The sequence below is a fragment of the Eptesicus fuscus genome, chromosome 7 (assembly GCF_027574615.1).
Source record: "Eptesicus fuscus isolate TK198812 chromosome 7, DD_ASM_mEF_20220401, whole genome shotgun sequence".
Classification (NCBI taxonomy): Eukaryota; Metazoa; Chordata; class Mammalia; order Chiroptera; family Vespertilionidae; genus Eptesicus; species Eptesicus fuscus.
The window spans coordinates 66,624,104-66,647,210 of NC_072479.1; the positions used below are offsets into that span (position 1 = coordinate 66,624,104).

The 23,107-nt window shown below is 36.5% G+C and overlaps 1 protein-coding gene across 2 annotated transcripts in view; it reads right to left on the reverse strand.

Annotated features, from left to right (window-relative positions):
• Positions 1-23,107, reverse strand: part of CNTN1 (contactin 1) — a 129,966-nt gene that overhangs the window by 60,360 nt on the left and 46,499 nt on the right. Inside the window, exons 14-15 of one of the 2 annotated variants that reach the window (XM_008140561.3) lie at positions 13,931-14,051; positions 1,938-2,017 (exon numbers count right to left, since the gene is read on the reverse strand). In XM_008140561.3, the coding sequence (XP_008138783.1) occupies positions 1,938-2,017; positions 13,931-14,051 (201 nt within the window). Of the gene's footprint in view, positions 1-1,937; positions 2,018-13,930; positions 14,052-23,107 lie in introns of those variants that run through there. The other variant, XM_008140559.3, reaches the window with a different exon arrangement.

The window sequence follows — 23,107 nt, forward strand, 5'->3', positions numbered from 1 at the left end:
AACACCACATACAAATTCACTGTGGTTCATTTTTAATTTTTATAGCAAATTTTGATAAGAAGTTTGAATGTCATGGAAACAAAAATCTTTTCAGAACAAATTATCCCCCCCTTTAAAATAAAATAATCTTAAAATAACAATGCGAAAGAGTATGAGTTATATTAGAAAAGGTGGCTTCTTCTTTTCCAAAATATGTCAAAGTCCCTTTGTTACTACAGTATGATCCCTGCTCTAAAGAGTATTAAGACAGTGGTTGAGTTATAAGCTTATAAAATACAAATTAATGTTGCGTGGCCTCATCAATGTGTAAGGCTGTGCTAAGATGAAGCTGAATATTAAATATCTTTACTCTAACATTTAATGAGAACGTGGTAGTTTTTATATTTCTAACATTGATTAAAGTGAAATTTGATCCCAAGTAGAAATGAGAATGAAGCTAAAGGGAGGTAAATGAATCTGTATAATTCTAGTTGATCTTGAGGCACTTGATCTAAACAAGAAGACTCTCCCTTTCTTGGAACCAGTCACCCTTGTCTTGTGGTTTTCTTTCTAAATTTTATTCTTTCTTTCCAAACCTCTATCTCTATCTGGTCGTGGTGGTAAACTTTCAATTATGGGCTCTGTAAGAAAATGCCCACAAAGGGATTCATGCACCATGTCTCCATGGCGATGTTTACAGACACAGGAGATCCTCAAATTAATTTAAATAACTTATTAAAATGACAATTGATCTGGATCGCTGGTCTATATTTGAAGATAACTCTTTCTGTAACAATAAATCGAGACTAGAAAAAAATTTAAAAACTTTTTAAAAGATGGGAATAAGTAACATCTTGAGATATGTATTTATTTAAAATAACTAATACATTATTTTAAAAAGAAAATTATTCATATCATATTCAAACTATTCATGTCATGTCCATATTCCTCAAACTTTCTTAAGAGTTCTTTCAACCACAGATGGGGATGCTTGAGTTAATAATGAGAAGTCTATACAATATCCCACACCCAAACACAAACCCATTTAAGAAGAGCAAAATATTTTTTCTTCTGAAGAAACAAGAATTTTAAGCATGTCTCTTTGACCAAAGGGGGAAAGCGAAAGCATTTTCAAATAATCAAATTTAAGCAGTTTCAGAAAGAATTGTATGCACTTCAATTTTAATCCTTTACTTCCGCTCAAATCCTTCTGATCGGAGTCTCAATCTTCCTCAAAAAGAAAAGATCTAAGGCTGATGGTAAGAGTTAGTAAAATTAAATATGTATGCGTGCTATAATGGCTTAGCCATCTTCACTCAAATTTTATTTTCATGATCATTTTCTCCACATGCTGTCCACTTTCACTTCCCAATCCCAGCAATTGTTCCAAAATCCCTACAGAGCCTTCATTTGTTAACTGCTGCGTGTTATCCTTTCTTGCCAAAGAATATGTATGGCACCAGGATACCAAAGGCCGCAGGAGTAATGCCTCTTAGCTTATATCCTAATTAAGATGACTCATTAGTCAATTTGACAACCTTGTTCATTACCTGCTTAGGTAAATCAAACAATCCATTCAATAGCAACACTCCTGTATTATAATTCACCAATTTCCTTGTAATTTTTTTTTCAAATAATGGACTAATTTCTGAGATATGTGATTTCAAAGAAAAACAGGATATGAAAACACAAAAATTATACTTGGCCATTAAATGATGCACTGGGTTAGTTCACTAGGCATGTTTCAGATATTAGTGAAGCTGTGTCATGACATTTTTAAATACCCTTTTGCCCAAAGTATGTTTAGAAGTTTCAAAAGGGGAAAAAAACATCCTCTAAGAACTAGATTGAGGGGAGGGATTGGGGAACTGCAGAAGCTACAAGATTGAGTTATTAGTAAAATGTAGTATAATATGTTTAAACAAAAAGATTTTCACACAAGTGGTGAGTGCCCACGATCACCAGGTTGGAGGCAGGCTGGCACAGACGGGGAGAAAAGGATCCACCATGTTTTTCTCTCCACCTTTTCTGCTTTTACCTGCAAGAGGAAAGACCAAGGCTGAAGGGAGAGTGCGGATGCCCAGGTAGGGGCAGGAAGCCATGTCCTTTGGGGATTTGCCACATTTCCTCGATGGGTAAGTTAAAATAATGATCAAAGAAAAACATCTCCCAGTCACTGGAGATGTGAGTCCAAGAGAGAAAAGGCTGAAGTGACAAGCTTTGGGCTAATCAAGCCTCTGCCTCGAAGCAGTGACTGACTCTCTAAAGAACAAGAGCCCCTCGGCAACCCCTCAAAACCCCAAACTCTTAGGCCCTTTGCAATTTCACTCCACATAGTACAGCCTACCTATTAAAACATATGCTGAGACCTTGAAGGGCTAACGAGGCAAAAAATACTGAGGATGAATTTAATCAGTAACTGTAAAACATTAATCAGCGGTTGGGGATGGATGTCATGGTAACTTGTGTATTGAGTAATATTGTATTTACTTTTTATGCCTAGGTAAGGGGAAGGAAGTAAAGGAACATTGATAAAAACTGGTCATGGGTGATGTGTGAACTGTAATATTATTATTCTCTTTCATAATATGGAATCGAAAGCTTACAGTGATGAACTGACTTGTCTAAGTCTCCAGGTTACTTAGTGGGTGAAATGGATTTCTAATCTATGACTAATGCTAAAAGCCATCCCTGCTCCATTGCACCATGCAGATCTTGTAATGACTGCATGCATGTGTTTGTATAATTATATTATTATCTAGAAAATCATGCAAGTAACAAGATGATCGTCCAACTCTTTCACCTACCCAACCCTAGAGTGTAGTTTGATGATTAGAATTAGGCCACTTAATAACCACTAGTGGCCCCTTGTGATAGTCATTTAAAGTAATAGAAATAGTACCTAGGAAAACTTGTCTGTGCTGATTGCTTGTTGAATATGTTGTCCATATAATAAATGGTCACGCAAATTGCTAATTTTAGATATGCTCTCCCCTCAACCTCTTAAATGAAGTTTTGATTGTTTTTGCTGTATTATCAGCGTAGCTTATTTTCAACTTGAGGCTCTGAGTGTGGAAAGAGGAGACTATGCAGTCACACGGGGAGCCTCCCTCAACTGCTCCACAGTGGAGGGCCGTTTCTGGAATTAGTTACAGGAGCTGCCAGCCTACGTAAGAACCTATCAAACAGTGGTCCTCCAAGTTGTTTAAAGCACAGACATCAGACGGATTTGACATATTCTGGTCAGTAATAGTCCCTTCCTCCTGGGGAGACCCTTAGGCACGTGTGGAGGGGCTCCAGCGGCTGGCTGGTTGAGAGCCAGTGAGACTGTGGAGAGCTATTGCTCAGAAGTGTGTTCTTCGGTGCCACAGACCCCAGACTACTGAGCGACAGGCACATGAGGGTATGTCACAAGTTCCTTGCTACTAATAATATTGAAAATTCAGACGTTCGGGCATTTTTTTTTTTTTTTTTTTGTAAAAATGAAATGGATTCAAGAATATTCCTGCAACATGCTCTCACTCAGTGGCATTCCAATGCACTTTCAAATAAGGGGGTTGGTGCCTCCAGCAGTGCTGTGGGGGAATTCTTCCTCACCTCCTCCAGGGTCCACAGCGTGACCCATGATGGCCAGCACGGGGCAATTAGAAATCGAGGTAGTGTTTTACTTAATAAATAAGATTTGGATTTATGCCCAAATCTGCACTCACTTATAAGTGCATTGGACAGTTAACCATTATAATAAAAAAAAATGCTGTGGCAGAATAAATATTGAGAGCTCCCTGCTGGGCTGATCTAGTGAGGTGTCCTAAGTCAGACGTAGATATTCTGTCACGTAAGTACAGGATGCTATAGTCCCCTTCCAGGAGGCAGTGGACAGGGCAAAACTATGAAACAGCTGGATTTGTAGGATGCCAAGAGAGATTTAGTTGTTCAATCCTTCTAACATTTCTTTCTTTTTCCTTGAGTAGGTCTTAATTCCAGTGATGAGGGTAGTTTGAGGAGCTATGTGATAGAAATTCAAAAGGACTAAAATTTCTTCTCTGGAACTTTTTAAAGATTTTTATTAATTTATTGATTTTAGAGAGAAAGAAGAAGGGAGAGAGAGAAAAACGCCAACTTGTTGGTCCCACTTATTTATGCATTCATTGGCTGATCCTCCTATGTGCCCTAACTGGGGTTTGAACCAACAACCTCGGATTTTCAGGATGATGCTCTAACCAACTGAGCTAGCCGGCCAGGGCCTCTCTGCAAGTTATTAAATTGACCATAGATTTAGAGGATAAAAGCTTTTCTAAGTTTCTTTCATTCTTAATTGCTTAGGAGTAAAATCTTTTGTGACATAATTAAATTCCCTGGGGCTGGGCTGATAAGGTTGGCTGGTTGCAGGGCGATGTGGTCATTGGACATTCCTAGGACTTGAAATGGCAGACTTCATACAGATCATATATAAGAACAGTGTTTTACTTAAAAGGGATTTTGTCTTTTTAACTCTTTTCTTGGTAATGTTTTCAGTAATGAAGCTAAAGTGTTTTGCCTTCTTTTGTTTAATAAAATGAACCAAAAGAGAAGCTATAATATTCAGATTTCAAATAACTTAAAATTTTATTCTATTCTCTAACTTAACTTCAAGTTATCAATGCCTCAGAGTGTTTGGGGTAGAATATCTAATTAATTTCCTAAAATAAATCATACACTAACAGTGAAACAATATAAGCTATATGATCTGATTTTTATATTTGGGGTCGTTAAACTTAAGGAGTAGGAGCAAGGAAAGTAGGTAATATAGTAAATTTGAATCACTGATATTTGGCCATGTCTGGATTTGTAATATGAAATATAAAAAATATTTTTTTTGAAAATTCATTTGCCTATGAATAGGGATTACCAGTCCTCCCACTAGACCTCACAGCATTTTGTTAGGATGACATGATAAAATTCACATGAAAGTCCTGTAGACATATTTATTATAATCTAAGATATTTAAACATGTTGAATGAATTTTTTTAAGGCCAAAGAGCATATTATACAATCAAGTTTTAAAACCATCTCCTATAATTTATTTACTGGTTTTGCTATTGCAATTATAATTGTATGATGTTGGCTAGTAGAAAAATATTTTTAAAATTACTATAGCTCCTCCTTATCAGCCATAAATATATCATCAGCAGAAATAAAATTGCAAAGTGCCTGTTAGTGACCCTATAGAATCACTTTCTTACCCCCCAGAAAAGGCCTACATTTCAATGTTTCCACATTGATTATTTTATCTCATTGAATATATCTGAATTAGCCTTTGGTTATATTATATCACAGCAATACGCTGGGTGCTGTATCTGAAATCAGACTGCCTGAATTCAAATCTTGCTTTTCTACTTGGTGGTTGTATGATCTTGGACAGGTAACTTAGCCTCTTTAGTACTCAATCTCCTCATGAGTAAATGGAAATAATAATAGTATCTATCTCTTAAAATAGTGCCTGCTAAATAATAAGCCTGTAATAAATATTGCATATCCATATGCACAAGGTAGGGCAAAATAGGTTTATAGTTATCAGTATGAGAATTTATTATTGTATTATTATTTATTAATTATTACATTATTCTCCATACAAACAACTGTAAACCTGTTTTGCCACACCCTGTAATATAATAAATACACTACATATAATAAGACATGTTTTCATTATAATATATACCATGTAATTATATTTTATTATATAATGTTATACATTAAATTATATAATTATATATTTATTGTTTATTTTATATTCATAATATGTCTTTTCACAGCATAAAGATTGCAGTTGCAAACATATTTTGCTGGCATAAATTGAAATTATTTTAAAAACATGAACTAATTACCAGTTATTCATGCTCATCAAGCTTTTGGACATCACTGATTATCTGTACTGTTCTTGCAATTTGACATCATTAGCATGATTGTCAGCTTACTGTGGTATTGTCTGGCAAATACACACTGACGTGTGTGAAGTCTGTGGAGGGCACTGGAAGGGGGCACCTGGCAGCATGGCACATCTATGGAGTCCTGTACCCCCACTCTCTCTCCTGGAATCGGCATGGGGAACAGCAAGTCTGCTGGTTGTTTTTTAAGGGAGCCGGGGACGCAGACCAAGTCTGTAGCAATGAATTAATTCCAGTTTGCCAAGAGCTGACCAGTTTGATTACAAGACAGAGAGTCAGGAGCAGGTCATTGAAGAAGAGGGCAAGAAATCCTCAAAGGCAACTTATCTCACTGTAACCCAGTGAGGAAAAAGAAAAGTAATCTAAATTTATAGCTGTGCATATTTCATAACATCATCTACATGTTTATATCACTCACACCATTGTTTTGTTTTTTAAATTTATAAAATGAAGTGTTAAACTAGATCATTTTCAAGACCCATCTTGAAGCTTTAAAAAGTGTGACCATTCCGAATGAATTGTATACTTTGTTAATATGGCTGAAAATTTCCTTGAATTTACATTAATTTAATTGGCACTACATTGAGAAATAGGATTTCAAATCATTAATGTACTTTTTAACTTCAGTAGAAATTGGGAAAGCTGTTATATTTACTCAAGTTTTTAAAAATAAAACTCCTAATAAATGTTAACTTTGAAACAATCAAGTTACTTTCTAAGTTCTGTATTTATTATAAACACATATACATTTCAACTCATCATTTCCGCTTTAGTGTATAATAGTTATAGAGAACTGAACTGCCTCTAGTAGCTTTTGAATTTGTTGATTCTCAATGGAGAGGATAATGCTTAATATCTGGGCGGGCTTCACTACTGATAGATGTATTGCTGTGGTTTAGTGCCAACTAGGGCCCGGGTGCCTCAGAATGGCGCTCCATCATTGTTCCAGCCAGTGAGGGCAGGGAGGGCCATTTTCGTGTCTCAATCCCACGAGGGCTGATGAGCTGGAATCTTCAAACTGTCGCTGTGGCAAACTCTCTTGGCCAGAGCAAGTGGAAAGCAGAGGCAATTATCCAAGTATCTGAGGTAAAAGTGTGTTTTTCTGACCCAAATACTTGAAAAACTACCTCAAAGATTCTCTTTGATTTGACTGTGATGATCTGGACACATCTTTCTGCCTAAAGTGAATCTCTTTTCTGGACCTCTTCACATGAATGTGTGTGACGTGTGTGTGTGTGTGTGTGTGTGTGTGTGTGTGTGTGTGTGTGTGTGTATTGGGGGCGGTAGGTATTTGTGTATTTGTATGACTGTCTAACAGTGTATATACTACACAAAACCTTTTTCTCTTTTGTTGCAAATTTTATGATTAAATTGATTTATTTAAAGCTCCTTTTGAATGAATTTAGGTGTCATGCCTTAACAATAATTTTGAATAAAAATCTACATTTGATTATTGAATAATAATTTCAATACATATAGGAATTCTTGAACACAATATGAATATTTATGCATGATGCCACGGAAATCTAAATCCTGATTTAGCACCAAGAGTTTCACAAACATTTAACATGGCGGCAGACTCTGTGTCCCTTTTCTTTCACTAATATCCAGGGTCTCTGAATTAGCCATACAAATAGAACATTAAATAACCCAAAAGTTAGAAATATAAACTTTTAAAATACATGTCTTTGGCTTTACCTTTTACCACAATGTCTTAAAGATAAATTACTATTTACTAGTGTGTGCCAGATGATGGAAAGGAAAAGGGAAAAGAGCAGAAGCCAAAATCAGCAACTTGCTACTTCGCAGCAATAGTTCTAGGACAGACTTGGTAATCTTTCTGGACCATATCAAATTAACTATAGAAAGTTTTAGAGTACTAAATGTTAGAGTACTAGCTATTGATGTTTTAGAAATTAACTATAGATTTTATTTTTATACTATCTGCAAAAGCCGTTTATAATGAGAAAACTGAATTGGAGTTCCAAGATGATTGTCACAAAGGAGATGGGTAATACAGGGCAAGTCTCATTCTTTTAGAGATCAATTTTTGTAAAATTAAAGCATGAGCCCTGGCCGGTGTGGCTCAGTTGGTTGGCCATTGTCCCATGCACTGAGAGGTTGTAGGATCGATTCTCGGTCAGGGCACATGCCCAGGTTGCGGGCTTGATTCATGGTGGGGGTCCCAATAGATGTTCTATTCTCACAACAGTGTTTCTCTTTGTCTCTCCCTGTCCCTTCCCCTCTCTCTAAAAATCAATAAAATATTTTAAAAAATAAAATAAGAGAATGAAAGTTGTTTAGATGATTTTAAGGAATAATCTAGATTTAAAATTGCATATTCAAATTTGAACATACCTGCAAAGATTTTATATAGCTACTGTAAAGAAGTTGGAAGGAGCCATAGCTGATTTGGCTCAGTGGATAAAGTATCTGCGTACTAAAGGATTCCAGGCTCAATTCCAGCCAAGGGCATGCTGGTGTTGTGGGCTCAATCCGCGTGCGCCCTCCCCCTTCCCCCAGTAGGGGATGTGCAGGAGGCAGCCAATCAATGATTCTCTCTCATCATTGATGTTTCTATCTCTATATCTCTTTCCCCTTCTTCTCTGAAATCAATAATAATAATAAAAATTTTAAAAAAGAAGTTGGTAGGAAAATATGTAATAAATGCATGATTTTATAAGGGATCATTAGCACCCTTTGTATCTTAACAAAATATGTTTATCTATTTTATATACTTTTTAAAGAAAGAGTACTAATTAATCTGAAACAACACCTCCAAATAAATGATTCAAAAATATTTTTGCCTGGACAGTGAAGAAAGGTAAGCCTTGTATATGGTCTCTGTTAATATAGAACAGCTGGAAGTAATACATCCTCAAGAGAATTTTCTGTAAGAAAGACCATTAGCTAACCATTATGATGACGGTATAAAATAAAGCAATATTATTCAGACTAAAATGTATATTGACAGCTTTCATCATATTACTTATTTGGCTATGTTTATTTATCCAACACAGAATTTAAAAGTGGGTTAGTCATCAACCAAAATGACCTCCTTAAGGAAGAATCTGGTAACCATATCATTAGGCCAAGTAATAAAAACTTCAGTGGACTACATCAAATAAAGGTGACATCTAATTTATATGCTATTTCATTCTGTAACTATATTTTGGCCTTAAAAATAAAGAGGAAAGCTTTAGAGAAATACATACATACATGTTCCCATTTAAATAAAAATCTGCATATAATGGTATAAGTTTCTAATATAACAATATAAAAATACAAACTTGATTTGGAAATAAAATGATTTAACAATTTTATATTACCCACTTTAACTTCACTTACTTTAAAAACATTTATAGCCCGGCTGGCATGGCTCAGTGATTGAGTGTTGACCTAAGAACCAAGAGGTCAAGGTTCGATTTCCGGTCAAGGCACATGTTTTGGATGCAGGCTCATCCCCAGTGTGGGGCATGCAGGAGGCAGCCATCAATGATTCTCTCTCATCATTGATGCTTCTTTCTCTCTCTCCTTTTCCCTTCCTCTCTGAAAAAAAAAACAAACAAAAAAAACAAAACAAAAAAGCATTTCCAGCCCAGCCCGTGTGGCTCAGTTTGTTGAGCATCATCCCATGAACCAGGAGGTCATGGTTCAATTCCCTGTCAGGACACATGCCCGAGTTGTGTGGGCTTGATCCTCAGTAGGTGGTATACAGGAGGCAGCTTCGACCTCCCGCTCCCTTTTCGTTTCCTCTCTCTGAAATCGATAAAGAGATATTTCAAAAATGTCCAAAATTTTATGCAGCCTATATTGGGGTTGAGAATGAGACCAAATGCTTCAGGTACTGAAAGTCTTTTCTCCTTTTTTTTTTTTTTTTAATTTCTGCCTTGCACTTTATAAAATTTGTTTAATGCATTATATCAGATGTAAAAGAGGGGGTCTGAAAATTGTAATAATTATTGCATTTTCTATTTTGGCAATTTTAATGGCAAACAAAGCCGATTGCATTGCCAAGGATATTTATAATATTGTAGAAATGCCATGGAAAAACAGTAAAATATGAAGGTCAAAGCCTAATTTCTTGCTTTTGTGGACTAATTTTATGGTCCATTTTTGAATGCTGTCCAAAAGTGCACTCATGAAAGAGAATTGAGATTTGGCACGTTGTATAAATGTTCCCACAATGCTGCTGAATAAATCTTGAAAAGTCTTTCCCCCCAAAGGACACTTTTTTTAGCTGAAGAGCTTTAAATCCTCTAGGAATAGCTTTGCTAAAGAACATTCATCCAGGGATATACATATGTGTCACACATGCTTGATTTAGCAAACTGAAATGCATTTTTATGGGACCTAAGAAGTAAAACATTTGTTACAATAACACAGAAGGAAATTTGTATCAATCCTCTTAATTTCTATTTTTACAAAAGAAATTTAAAATCATTTCAAGTCCTATAGCTGGTTCTTTTTTCTTAAACTAAGAATAGTTTTAAAACCTGAAGGACTTTTAAGTATTAAGCAATTAATAGTTGTTTGACTTGTACATTTCTTTGCCTATATTATACACACATATATTATAAAAGCTTGGTTCTAAAATTACCTCTTTTACTGATACAATATTATTTTTAATTGATGTCACGAGATGATCTTGACCATTGCTGGCTATGATAATCTGGTGAAAATCATAAATACTGTTCCTAGGAAAATGCACATACACATGGAACTTTATGTACAATTTCAGGATGTCCATGGACCCCTTGATGTCTGTCCAGGTTATAATATCCTGGACTAGATAGAAACAAGTAATTAAGTGGATAAGTGGACTGATAATAATATTACTTAAGGCAGTTGTTCTTCTTATATATTATAAGAAATATAATAAATAAAGTAATTTTATATCCCATGATTTAAATGTGTAAAGCATATTTGAAGGTCTACTTTATATACATTTTAACACAAATTATATGGAAGTACATTTCACTATTTTAATTGCAAACATCTTTTGATATAGAATGAATACCTTTTATATTACTAGAAATAAAGTTTTCAGAATAATTATGACTCTGCTAACTTTTAAAATGCTAAGCAGGGAGAACCCTTCTAGTTGATAGATGGAATGTTGCCCAATTCATGAATTGCTTAATAAAGCCAATTAGATCTCCAAAAAATAAAATAAAATGCAAAGCAATGCTTTTCATCCGCTCATATAATTTTATGAACATGATGCTGCAGTGCAGGGACTTAAAATGCTATCTCATATTTCTACTAAATACACTTGCCAGGTTCCATTGCTTTAAGATATTGTTCTAGAGACTAAAGGTGTGAGAGAATGAAAATAGTTATAATTTTACATAATACCTGCTATAGCTTTATTTTATTGAGTAAATAATGCATATTATGCTGTGTAAAATACACATTATGATGATTATCAATTATGTTAAGTATGTGTGAGTAATATAATATCATTACCATTCTTCAATGATATCTGTAAAATTTCTTTCTGAATACTGGGAGTTTACTATAATGTAATTACTATATGAAGAAACTGATGTACATATATTCTAACATAACCACTATTATAATAATAATATTCATTTAATACAGGGTGGGACAAAAGTAGGTCTTCAGTTGTTTGTATGGAAAATAATATAATCAATATCTATCTATCTAACTATCTATCTATCATCTATCTATCTATCTATCTATCTATCTATCTATCTATCTATCTATCTATCTATATAAAAGCCTAATATGCTAAGTGTCCGACCAATTAGTGGACCTTTCTGTCGACCACTGGACCAGTCACTATGACGAGCACTGACCACCAGGGGCAGACACTCCGACCGGTAGGTTAGCTTGCTGCTGGGGTCCAGATGATAGGGACTGGGCGAGAAAAGCAGGACACACCCTGGAGGCCTCCCACAGTGCCTCCCCAGCCAGCCAATCTCCCGCAGTCCCTCCCTGGCTGGCCAGGCCCCATCAGCCCCAATGGGGACTAGGCAAGATGGCCATCATCAGCCCGATTGCAAGCCAGGCCAAGGGACCCCACCCATGCATGAATTCGTGCACTGGGCCTCTAGTAATTAATAAAAAAATAATAGAAGAGCCCAGCTGGCTTGGCTCAGTGGTTGAGCATTGACCTATAAACCAAAAGGTCATGGTTTTGATTCTCTGTCAGGGCACATGCCCCGGGTTGTGGGCTCAACCCCCATTAGGGAGTGTGCAGGAGGCAACTGATCAATTATTTTCTCTCATCATTGTTGTTTCTATCTCTCCATCTCCTTTCCTCTCTGAAATCAATAAAAAATATTTTTAAAAAAGAATAACACAAGAATAAACTGAACTTAAATAAACTCTCTTTGATTTAGTATTTTGTAGCCTTGGAGTTTTATTAATATTCAAGTAAGTGTGATGTGAAATGAATGTCTAAGTTCAGTTGGTTAAAGAAATTTCAGCTAGAATTCTTAAAGCTCTCTTGGAGAACACATTCAACTAGAATAAAATGCTTCTCAGCAATTTCCCAGTGTGACGTGGAGACTCCATATTATCATTGCTCTACAGGGAAATGCAGAAGGCACATGAGATTGAGTGAAATTATATTGATCTAGATCTGGAATGGGGATTGAGAAAAACAAACCACAGATAACATTTTACTTGTCTGTGCAAAAATATTAACTGAAATGTGCAATTAAATAAAGGTGAAGACATATTTCTAGTAGGTAAAATATGAAAAAGTAGATTTTTTTCTAATAGAAAAATTAGATACAGACACATAGAGAAAATGAGAGCTATGAAACTATGCATGGGAATTCTGCAGCTCACTAAAATTAATTTAAAATTATGTAAATTATACAACAGTAGAGAATATGACAGGTACACAGATTGTTATAAAACACTAGAGAAGTAGTAATTGTGAAAGTTTAGAAGAGAGGCTCATATTTGGAACATCCAGAAAGGACTCATGAATTTGTTAATACTTGAGTCACACTTTTTTAAAAATATATTTTTATTGATTTCAGAGAGCAAGGGAGAGGGAGAGATAGAAACATCAATGATGAGAGAGAATCATTGACCAGCTGCCTCCTACACATCCCCTACTGGGGGTGGAGCCCGCAACTCAGGCATGTGCCCTTGACTGGAATCGAACCTGGGACCCTTCAGTCTGCAAGCTGACGTTCTATCCACTGAGCCAAACCGGCTAGGGCTTGAGTCACACTTTGAAGGATAGGTAAGATTTGAACAACAAATGATGAGAACAGGACATGGAAGGAATGCTGTGAACCAAGGAACAGAGGTAGAAATGCTAGGGTATTTTTGTGGATTAGTTGGATAGTGGAGTTGGTTATGAGGAATGGTGAGAGATTAAGGCTAAGGGCTGAGGTAACCCATGGGACTTCTTGGGTGCTTAGTTAAAAGGAATGATCTTCATTGTGTAGGCAGCGAGTGAAGAGCCCATGGATGATTTTGGAAAAGATAAAGCATGTTCTGAGGTGGCCTCACATCTATACAGTATCCAGTACCAAAGGGGTTATATTTTCAATATGCATCAGCACCCTCTCAAGTATTTATAAGAATGAAAGCACTAGTCTGAAAACAAGCACAGAATAGAAACATGACACATATGTAAATTCACTTTTGATTCTAAGATGATAGTAATGAATAGATAATATTGGCACGAGCATATTTTTTCCATAAAAAAATAAAGAAGGAAACACCACTATACTCAGCACACACAAAAGTATTAGCAGGAACTGAGAACTTCTGGTAAGCACTAAGTTTACAAGCACAAGCATTTAGTAGGGGGTATGTGGTGTAAGTTTCTAGAAGACATGTAGTTAGTAAAACAAACAAAATCAGTGTTGTTTACTACTTGTCTGGCAGAAATTATTCTTAGGCATGAGAAGCTGTTCTCAAGGATCAAGACTCGAAATATCTAAGAATTTGGGCCAGAGTTACCAGAAGATTATACATATTTATGCAAGTGGAACAACGTGGGCTTTATAATTTTAGAATGTGGAAACTCTTACCTCGCACAACAAGGTCGGCCGAAGCGGAGGAGTTGTCCACAATGGTCTGCGCGGTGCACGTGTATCTGCCAGCATGCTTCAGCTGGGCATTGCGAATGAGCAGTTCCCCATTGGCGTCCAGCTGGGAGCAAAGCAGCAGTCATTCAAGTCAGTACATTTTTGACCACTTACATGGCATTTAGGATACAAGAAGGACATTTTCACTCTAACAAAATGAGCCCCATGAAAAGGCTTGTATTGTAGATATGCTAACCATATGTCTTTGCTCAGGATACTTAAGCATAGGGCTTTCTCGGGGGGAAAATACAGTGAGTTAATTACTTAAGGTCCATTTTAGCCCCAGTATCTTTAACATTTTATCATTTCTACTAGCAGAGGGACATACTGGGAGAAACCAAGGGATGACACTGTGTCTTGGTATCTTTTAAAGAGAAATATTAAGGTCTAAAAATCTTAGTGATGAATGTCAGTGAGGACAAATTCATGCTATGTGGCTAGGAAGAATTATTAACTTGGTCTGGAAAAATTGATCTAATTGACTAATTTCAGGATGTGTCACAGTTCTTTTTACAAAGTTTACAGAAACTGTCAAAAAGGAAAATTCTACTTACATGTTGTTGTTTTTTTGCCAAAATATAAGCTCCATATGGGCAAGGATTTTTGTCTTGTTCACTGCTCTCTTCCCAATGTTCAAAAGTATATTCAGTATATATATTTTGAAGGAGGCTTGAGGGAATTTTGCTTGGGAATAATAACACACCACCTCACTGAAATTTCTAAAAGTAGCTAATAGTTATCAAATGCCTAGTCTATACCAGGTCCTGGGCTATGCAAGTATACATATTATCTCATTTAATTCTCTTTTGAGATAGTTCCTATTATGTTCATTTTACTAAAGATAAATGTGAGACTTAGAGTATCCAAGTAATTTAACTAAGGTCATTCAGCTTCTCTGGTAGTGAGAGCATGCCTAATCCTTGCTCATTATCTCCAAAAAATTCTCTTAAGAGAAACATTTTAAAAAGTCAATTTGGCTTTCCTGAGAACCAAAAATATTGACTTACTATTCCAATCATATATATTAAAGAATGAATGGTTAATAAGTAGGTTAATATTTTACGTAACACGGAAGGGTATTATTTATGTGATATAATAAACCTGCAATTTTCTTTTATTTTAATGACTCTATATGAATGGATGCTCCACTTCATCATAAGCCCCACCAGAGGCCCCTGCACATATTAAATTCCAGGCTGATTTCGGAAAATGTTTGGGCTTGCAGTCCTTGCTTGATGAATGAGGTTAAGAATAAGAGCTAGTTTTAATCTGAGCAATTCAGTTGGTTGTAACAGAATACTACTATCTCCATAGAAAGAACTGGTCAGTGGTTACACACCTTGTTCCTTGATACTAGTCATTCTGAGTAAAAACATAGAGGTTATGCAATTTAATGTCATTTGGGGTCTTGCTGTCCCTTGAGATCTAGATTGGCTAAACATCCAATTTCTAAGATTTGTATAAATTCCTGGGGTAGGAGAGTTCTTTCCTTCTGCTTTCTTAGTTATTTCTTTGCCAATTGAAGGGTCTCCAGGCTAGAAATGCAGCCCTTTCCATATTTTTGTCACAAAACCTACTAACATAGAGTATTCCCTAGTAAAGTGGGTTTACTGAAGAACTGAAGGTGCTGGAACTGGTGGTATCCCACAGGATAGGGCAAATCAACAGGAAGAATTATCATCCATTCCACAGGTCTATTCTTAGAAGTCCTGTTGGTTATATTTTCAGAGGGAATTCTCAGTGACCTTCACCTCCCCCAGTGCTCTGCCTTCTTGCTGGTATCCACTCTCACTCCCATCTCTTACTCCTCTCTGGTCTTCTCTTCTGTCCCCTGGACAAAGAATTATTCTTCTCTCCTCATGTTAACCTGCTTAATTCTTTGATGGCTGCTTGGATTCTGACCATACTTATTTCTCAAAACCTTTGCTGTTTTTAGTGTTTTTCATTTCTTTACCTCTTTTTCCTCAATCCATTTTATTGTGGTTGTCATATTTATTCAACTCACTTTACTTTATTTCTACTAACATTTGACTTTTCTTCCCCAAACACTCAACTTTTTCTAGTCACCTATGACAACACACTTCCCAAACACTTTGAGAACATTCTCAACCTCTTCTCTTCTTCAACTTCCTTATAATTCCAGCATAAACACTGCACTTTATCCATCCCTTTTCATCTACTGCCTCTGCCCTTCTCCAATCTACCAACATCTCTAAGTGAGTGAGTTACTATATCCTGTTTGGTCACAACCTCCACCCCATCTCACTCTGTTCTTTTCTCCATTTGTCACCCAGAGTGACCTCTTAAAAATGCAAATATGATCAGTCAATCACACTCTCTGTAAAGACAAATTGAAACCTCTAGAAAGTGTCCCCTTCCCAGATAAAAGTTTTACAATGACAAATCTGGCCGCTTTCTATAGATTCTGTCCAAAATTCCAGCTCAACTCTTGCCACTGTTTCAATTACACTCTGATTTCAAAGGAGCCCTCCTCCTTTTCTAGGACTTAAATTCACCTTGATCTCTCTGATCTCTGGTCCTCCATGGTAATTCTTCTCCTAAACCCCACGTTCCCCACTCCTTTACCACCATCACCCAAATAACACTTACCTTCTCCCCACCAATACAAGTTCAAGTCATTTCCTCAAGCAAGTCTTCCCATTTTCTCTTGTTATATTTTGTCATAGCACTTCTTAACTCATTTCATAGTATATATCTCAATTGCAATGAAATAACTATATAATTATGTGGTTAAAATCTGACTCCATGAGGGACTGTGAGTTTAATGAAGGAGGAAACACACCTGTTTTGTTCAGCATTGTATCCCTGTGTTATATATATGTACAGCCATATGTGCTGTATCCATAGGAACCAGCATAGTACCAGGAACATAATAACACTAAATTTACATTGTTTGAATGAACTAGTCAAGTTGCTTATCAAGAATTCTGGCATCTGCTTTTGAGATAATATATGTTCCCTTCAGCTACAAGCAGAATTCGCTTAGCAAGTTCATATAGCCTATGAAAATTGTAGCACCTCATAAGCACATAATGAGACTTATTTTATTTGGTATCAGCATGAAGTATACACTCTTGCTACCTCCTCTGATTATTCCTTCACCCAACTCCTAGCCTCTGGAGACAACTTACACTTTATCATTTATTTTATTTTCTGCAGACCTGTGTACATATCTATTGCAATGCCTAGATTCCTGTATGTCCCACTTTCATCACTTGGCTAACTTCAAGTCATAGTTTAGATGCCCCTTTCTTCTCTGGAACCCAAAGGCAGGGTTAGGCATTGCCCTTTGTACATTTTCGTTATAATTATATCACTTTACTGTAATTGTTTAGTTTTTCATTTATTTTATTAGACTGGAATTCCTTGAGGGAGGGACTAGATCTTATTTATTATAGCATACAAGTAACTTATTGAAATACATGACATACATGTAATTAAACAAATAAATATTGCATAAATGAATTAATAAACACCTATTGCCTAAAATATTTTCATTAAATTCTTTTAGTAATTTAATATGATTTTTTAGGCAGGATAATGAGCTATATATAATTAAACAAATAAATATTGCATAAATGAATTAATAAACACCTATTGCCTAAAATATTTTCATTAAATTCTTTTAGTAATTTAATATGATTTTTTAGGCAGGATAATGAGCTATATATATAAAAGCCTAAGCAACAGAACAACCAGAATGACTGGAATGACTGGTCGCTATGATGCACACTGACCACAAGGGGGCAGATGCTCAATGCAGGAGCTGTCTCCTGGTGGTTAGTGCACTCCCACAGCAAGAGTGCAGTAGCCACTCATTCCCTCAGTAGTGCTGCAGGTCCAATCTCTGGAGAACAGGCTAGGCACCATTGGACCAGTGCCACCGGCATGATCCTAACAGAGCTCCCAGCCTCCTGGAAGTTGGCTTCTGGGAATGCGGCGCTTCCCCTCCCTAGATGCTCCGCAAGGAAGAAACAATATAAAAGCGGCCAACAGGTGGCTCCCAACAACCAACACAAATGTTAGCGAGATGGACTCAGATCCTGGGCCAGCAAGGGCATCCCACTGCCTGCCCAGAGGGCTGATCACATCCTGCCCCCACTCCCACTTGGGACCCCACCAGTGCACGAATTCATGCACCAGGCTTCTAGTAATGTTATACATTTTTTAAAAGCTGAATTGAGAACTATTGTTATTCGTATACATGAGATCAATTACCTATTAATAATACATTTCAAATTATTTATATACTAATTCCATGAAGAAATATAAATGTTTCAGAAATAATATTCAAATTTATAGAGAGGAGAATGCATTAACATATAAGAAAATGGAAGCCCAACCTAATGTTTTATAAAGAAGTGGGCCATTTCCCAAGAGAGGCCTATTCTTTGTCCTCAGCTTCTGAAAGGTAACCTATATGTCTTTCTTTGCCTGGGTATCTTGGGTCATACTGAATAGTCGAACAATGTGATTTGGTGTGGGAGTTAGCAGCACCTGTATAGTTTTAGAGTAGAAGCTGGGGCCTAACCGGTTTGGCTCAGTGGATAGAGCCTCAGCCTGCAGACTGAAGGGTCCCAGGTTTGATTCCAGTCAAGGGTATGTACCTTGGTTGCAGGCACATCCCCAGTAGGGAGTGTGGAGGAGGCAGCTGATCAATGTTTTTCTCTCATCAATGTTTCTAACTCTCTATCCCTCTCCCCTCCTCTCTGTAAAAAAAAATATCAATAAAATATATTTTAAAAATTTATTAGAGTAGGAGCTGGGCTCCGCCAGAAAGAACAAGATTGGGATTCAGGGGTTTTGGGTCATGTGATATCAGTTAACCTAGAGACTGAGATTAACCATGTGGGCAATCAATCAGTTATGTCTATGTGATTAAGCCCCAAGAAAATCTCTAGAACCAAAGCTCAGGTAAGCTTCCCTGGCTGGCAATACTCTGTGCTTATTGCTACATACCAAGGTTGATAGAGTCATGTATCTTGATTCTATGGGGAGAGAACAGGAAGCTCTGTGTTTGGTTCTTCTCCTGGACTCTGCCTTGTGCACTGCTTCCCTAGGCTGAGTTTAATTTGTATGCCTTTCCTGTAAAATACTATAACCATAAGTATGATAGCTTTCAAGGAGTTCTGTGAGTTACTTCCAGCAAATCAAAACTGAGACTGGTTTTGGCAACTCCCAGAATGTGTAGTAGGTTTCAGAAGTAAAGATGACCTCAGAGACTGTGCCCAAGTTTGTACTTGGCCTAAATCCTCAGACCATATTACTAGTAAATAGAATTCTTCTAAGGGAGGAGGTAAAGAAATATTATTTTATTATTTATAACTTTTACTTAAAAGATATTTGAGGGGAATAGGAAAATTGTGAGGAAGGTAACTTTTTCTAAAGACTAATTAGCACATAGTCCTGAGTAATTTTAGAAAAATAAATAATTATGGTAAAATAAAATAATTTAAACACTATATATTTGTAAAAAAGACTGCTTTAATAGGCTTTGGCATCCTTAATAGCACTTTACTTTGACACCAAATATTCACTAATGGAAAGATATTAAGTAAAATCATTTTAAACTATTATGACATAGATAATAATATTACGGAAAGAACAATGTTTGCATAAAAATAAAAAGCACTTAGTTCTATTATATGCTTCATTATGTAAACTCACCACTTTGTTTGCTTCATGCTCTAGGAGAATGATAATCCTATTATTAAACTACTATTTCAATGAGCCATGTGATTAAATTGGAATTTTAAAAATAAAACATTTCAGAAATTAAAAATGTTTTAAAATAAAGAAATTGAGAACAGAAAAATAATAATATAAAAATAAACAAATTGTGGCACTGTAATTGCCCTCTGTAAAATATATTTGAGTACTCTAAACTTAATATTCTTTTTTTTTTCTTAATGAGAGTGCTCTTTGTTTTTCTGTAGACTCTCAATTTGAAACATATTACTCTTTACTTATTTTATTCTGAAATCAATAATGGGGTCATTATTTTTATACTTTTCACATGTAATGAAAAACACAAATTGTTTTTATGTCAAAATATTATATTGAACTTACACTTATTGACTCTTCATAGTGAAACAGGAACTTTGGGGGGTGAAAAAGACAGGTTTTAGGAAATTTTAGAAATTAGGGGACCATGGAGGAAGCACAGGGCTGCAGAGCAGCAGAAGGTCTATTTCCATAGAATAGGGAAGCTGAAAAGCTGCAACAGGTACATTTCCATAGAATGAGGGAACAGCAAAAGGTCTATATTTACAAAATAAAGGGAAGGAAGCCCTTCATCCAGAAGGAGAAGAAAGACCAAAGGGAATAAGGAAACAATAAGGAAGGAGGGGGAAACCTTTGAGCTCAGGAGTTACTATAGTAACCAGTCTAAGGGAATAGTGAACAATCAGAGGGAATAGCAAGGCATCAGGATCTGCAGCCTTTATAAGACATAGGGAAAAGGAACTCAGTGGGACTCTTTCCCTCTCCCCACTTGGGAGTCTGTACTTGTTCTCCAATAAATCTCCACCTTTGCTATATCACTTTCTGTCCGTGGATTCCTTCTTCGATTCGGCGGACAAAGAATCCAAGCTCCAGTTCAAAAATTCTGTAACAATAGTAAATTCTCTAAAAGTTTTAATTAAACTATTCTAAAAGTTTAATGCTAAGCTCATTTTAAAAGTCAGCTCTTTTTAAAACATTAGAAATTAGTTGGTAATGATGGGCCTACTTTTATAAAGTAATAATAAGTGACTTTAACATTTATTCTCATTTGCTCTATATTTGGTGAAGGTGTGGCATTAAAATGCCTCAGAAGGAAAGCAAAGGAAAAACATACTATATCACTTCTAATATAGCTGTGTATGTAGAAAAGCTTTCCTGGAGGTTTTATAAATGGCACTAGCACTTTTCATACCTCAGGAGAAGTAGAAGTTCTCAGTGGTCAACAGAAAGCTTACAAAGCAAGTAAAGATCATGGACCTCAGCACATTCTAGCCACAAATTAGATACGAATGCTCTCTATATTTTTCACTAAAAACCACAGCTTGGCTGAATTACAGAATGCTTCCCTTCATATGAGGAGAGTTGAATCACATACTGGAAATTGTGATAGCACAGCTCAGGGATATTCCAAAGTGTATATGTGGTTTACCACTTAGAAATTTCCCAAATTTGAATCAAAATTCTTCCAAAATATAAATTCCTATATCTTCCTTCCCCCCTCTGACATGAACTAACTCATTCCTGTAGTATAAATGAATCTGAATTACTAACTTATATTAACAATTGAATTAATTATAATGAAAAATATTACTGATATGGTACAGATAAGGGCTAGATAAAATGTATAGCTCATAATGGCTATATATCAACAAAAACATATTTTTTTGTTTTGTAAAAGTTCAGAATGAAGGCATTTATATTGAAGGTTGGAAGAAAGCATATCCTTTTAAGAGAACAGTTTAGAAACTTATAAGTAAAAATTATTATCCTATCTAATAAAGAGGGAATATGCTAATTAACTGCCCTGCCCTCAAAGATGGCGGTGCCCACAGCCACAAGATGGCGGCGCCTAGTCCCTTCACCCCGCCAGCTACCCAGGGCCAGCCCAAGGCACAGGCAAGCCTCGGATGTCAGCTTCCCAACTGCCCAGGGCCGCCCGAGGCTCAGGTAACCAGGGCTGGCTGAGACTTGCGCTGTCTGCAGTGGCAGCAGCAAAAGTGTGATGGGGCTTCGCCTTCCCCTGATCACCAGGTCGCCTCCCACCCCTGAGGGCTCCTGGACTGTGAGAGGAGGCAGGCCAGGTTGAGGGACCCACCCCTCCAGTGCATGAATTTTCATGTACTGGGCCTCTAGTGTATGTATAATACAGCTGTATCCATGAAAAATATAAACATTTCTTTTTTACTTTTGACTGGTTATGTTAAAGAAAACTTAACTATAGCAAATACATTACATACAACTTTAAACTTAAATACCACCATCATCAACATGACCAACAGTAAATATTTAGTAAAGGACTCCTAGGTGCCAGGAACTACTATAAATACTTTACATGTGCAAACTCACTTGCTCTTAACAACAGCCCTGTGTGATAGGTAATTTTCTTAGGCATTTTTATTTTATTTTTTAAATATATTTTTATTGATTTCAGAGAGGAAGGGAGAAGAGAGAGATAGAAACATCAATGATGAGAGAGAATCATTGATTGACTGTCTTCTGCACGCCCAACACTGGGGATTGAGCCTGCAACCTGGGCATATGCCCTGACCAGAAATCGGACTGTGACCTATTGGTTCATAGGTTGACACTCAACCACTGAGCCACACAGGCCAGGCTTAACCATATTTTAGAGATGAGGGTACAATACTACTACTGCTACTGCTGTGGCTGTTAATAGGATATTACTACTGCTACTAATGTTAGTGTGTTACGTGCCATTGAGTTGGCTTTGATTCCTGGTGACTCCATGAATGAGTGTGATCCACAATGTTCTGTCCTCAGCAGCCCTGCTCAGCTCCTGTGGATGCATGCCTATGGTTTCTTTTATGGAGCCAAACCATCCCAATTTGGCTTTCCTCTTTTCCTGCTGCCTTCTATTTTCCCCAACACTATTGTCTTTTCCAAAAAACCCTGCCTGAAATTATTGGGAAAATACAAGGGATAGATGGGATACCAATAGAATTTATTTCAAGCCACAGAGACTTATTCTATCAAAATCTTAATATGAATATGTCAACAAATATGGAAAACAAAACAATTGCCTGCAGACTGGAAACACAGAATACACATCCCAACCTTTAAGAAGGAAGATGCCAAGAAGTGTGGTAATTACAGGACCATTGCTCAAATTTCCCATGCAAGCAAAGTGATGCTTAAGGTGAGGCAACAAAGTCTTCCAGCTTATAGGGGGCAAGAAATGCCAGATGTTCAAGCTGCTGCAGATACTACTATTAAAACTGCTACTACTACTTCGACTATTGCTACTGCCACTGCTAACGCTACTACTAATTTATTAAATGCCTTTTAGATATATTATATGTGACAATTTGTTAGATACTTTATCTACATTGTCTTATTTAATTTATAATTCTTAGG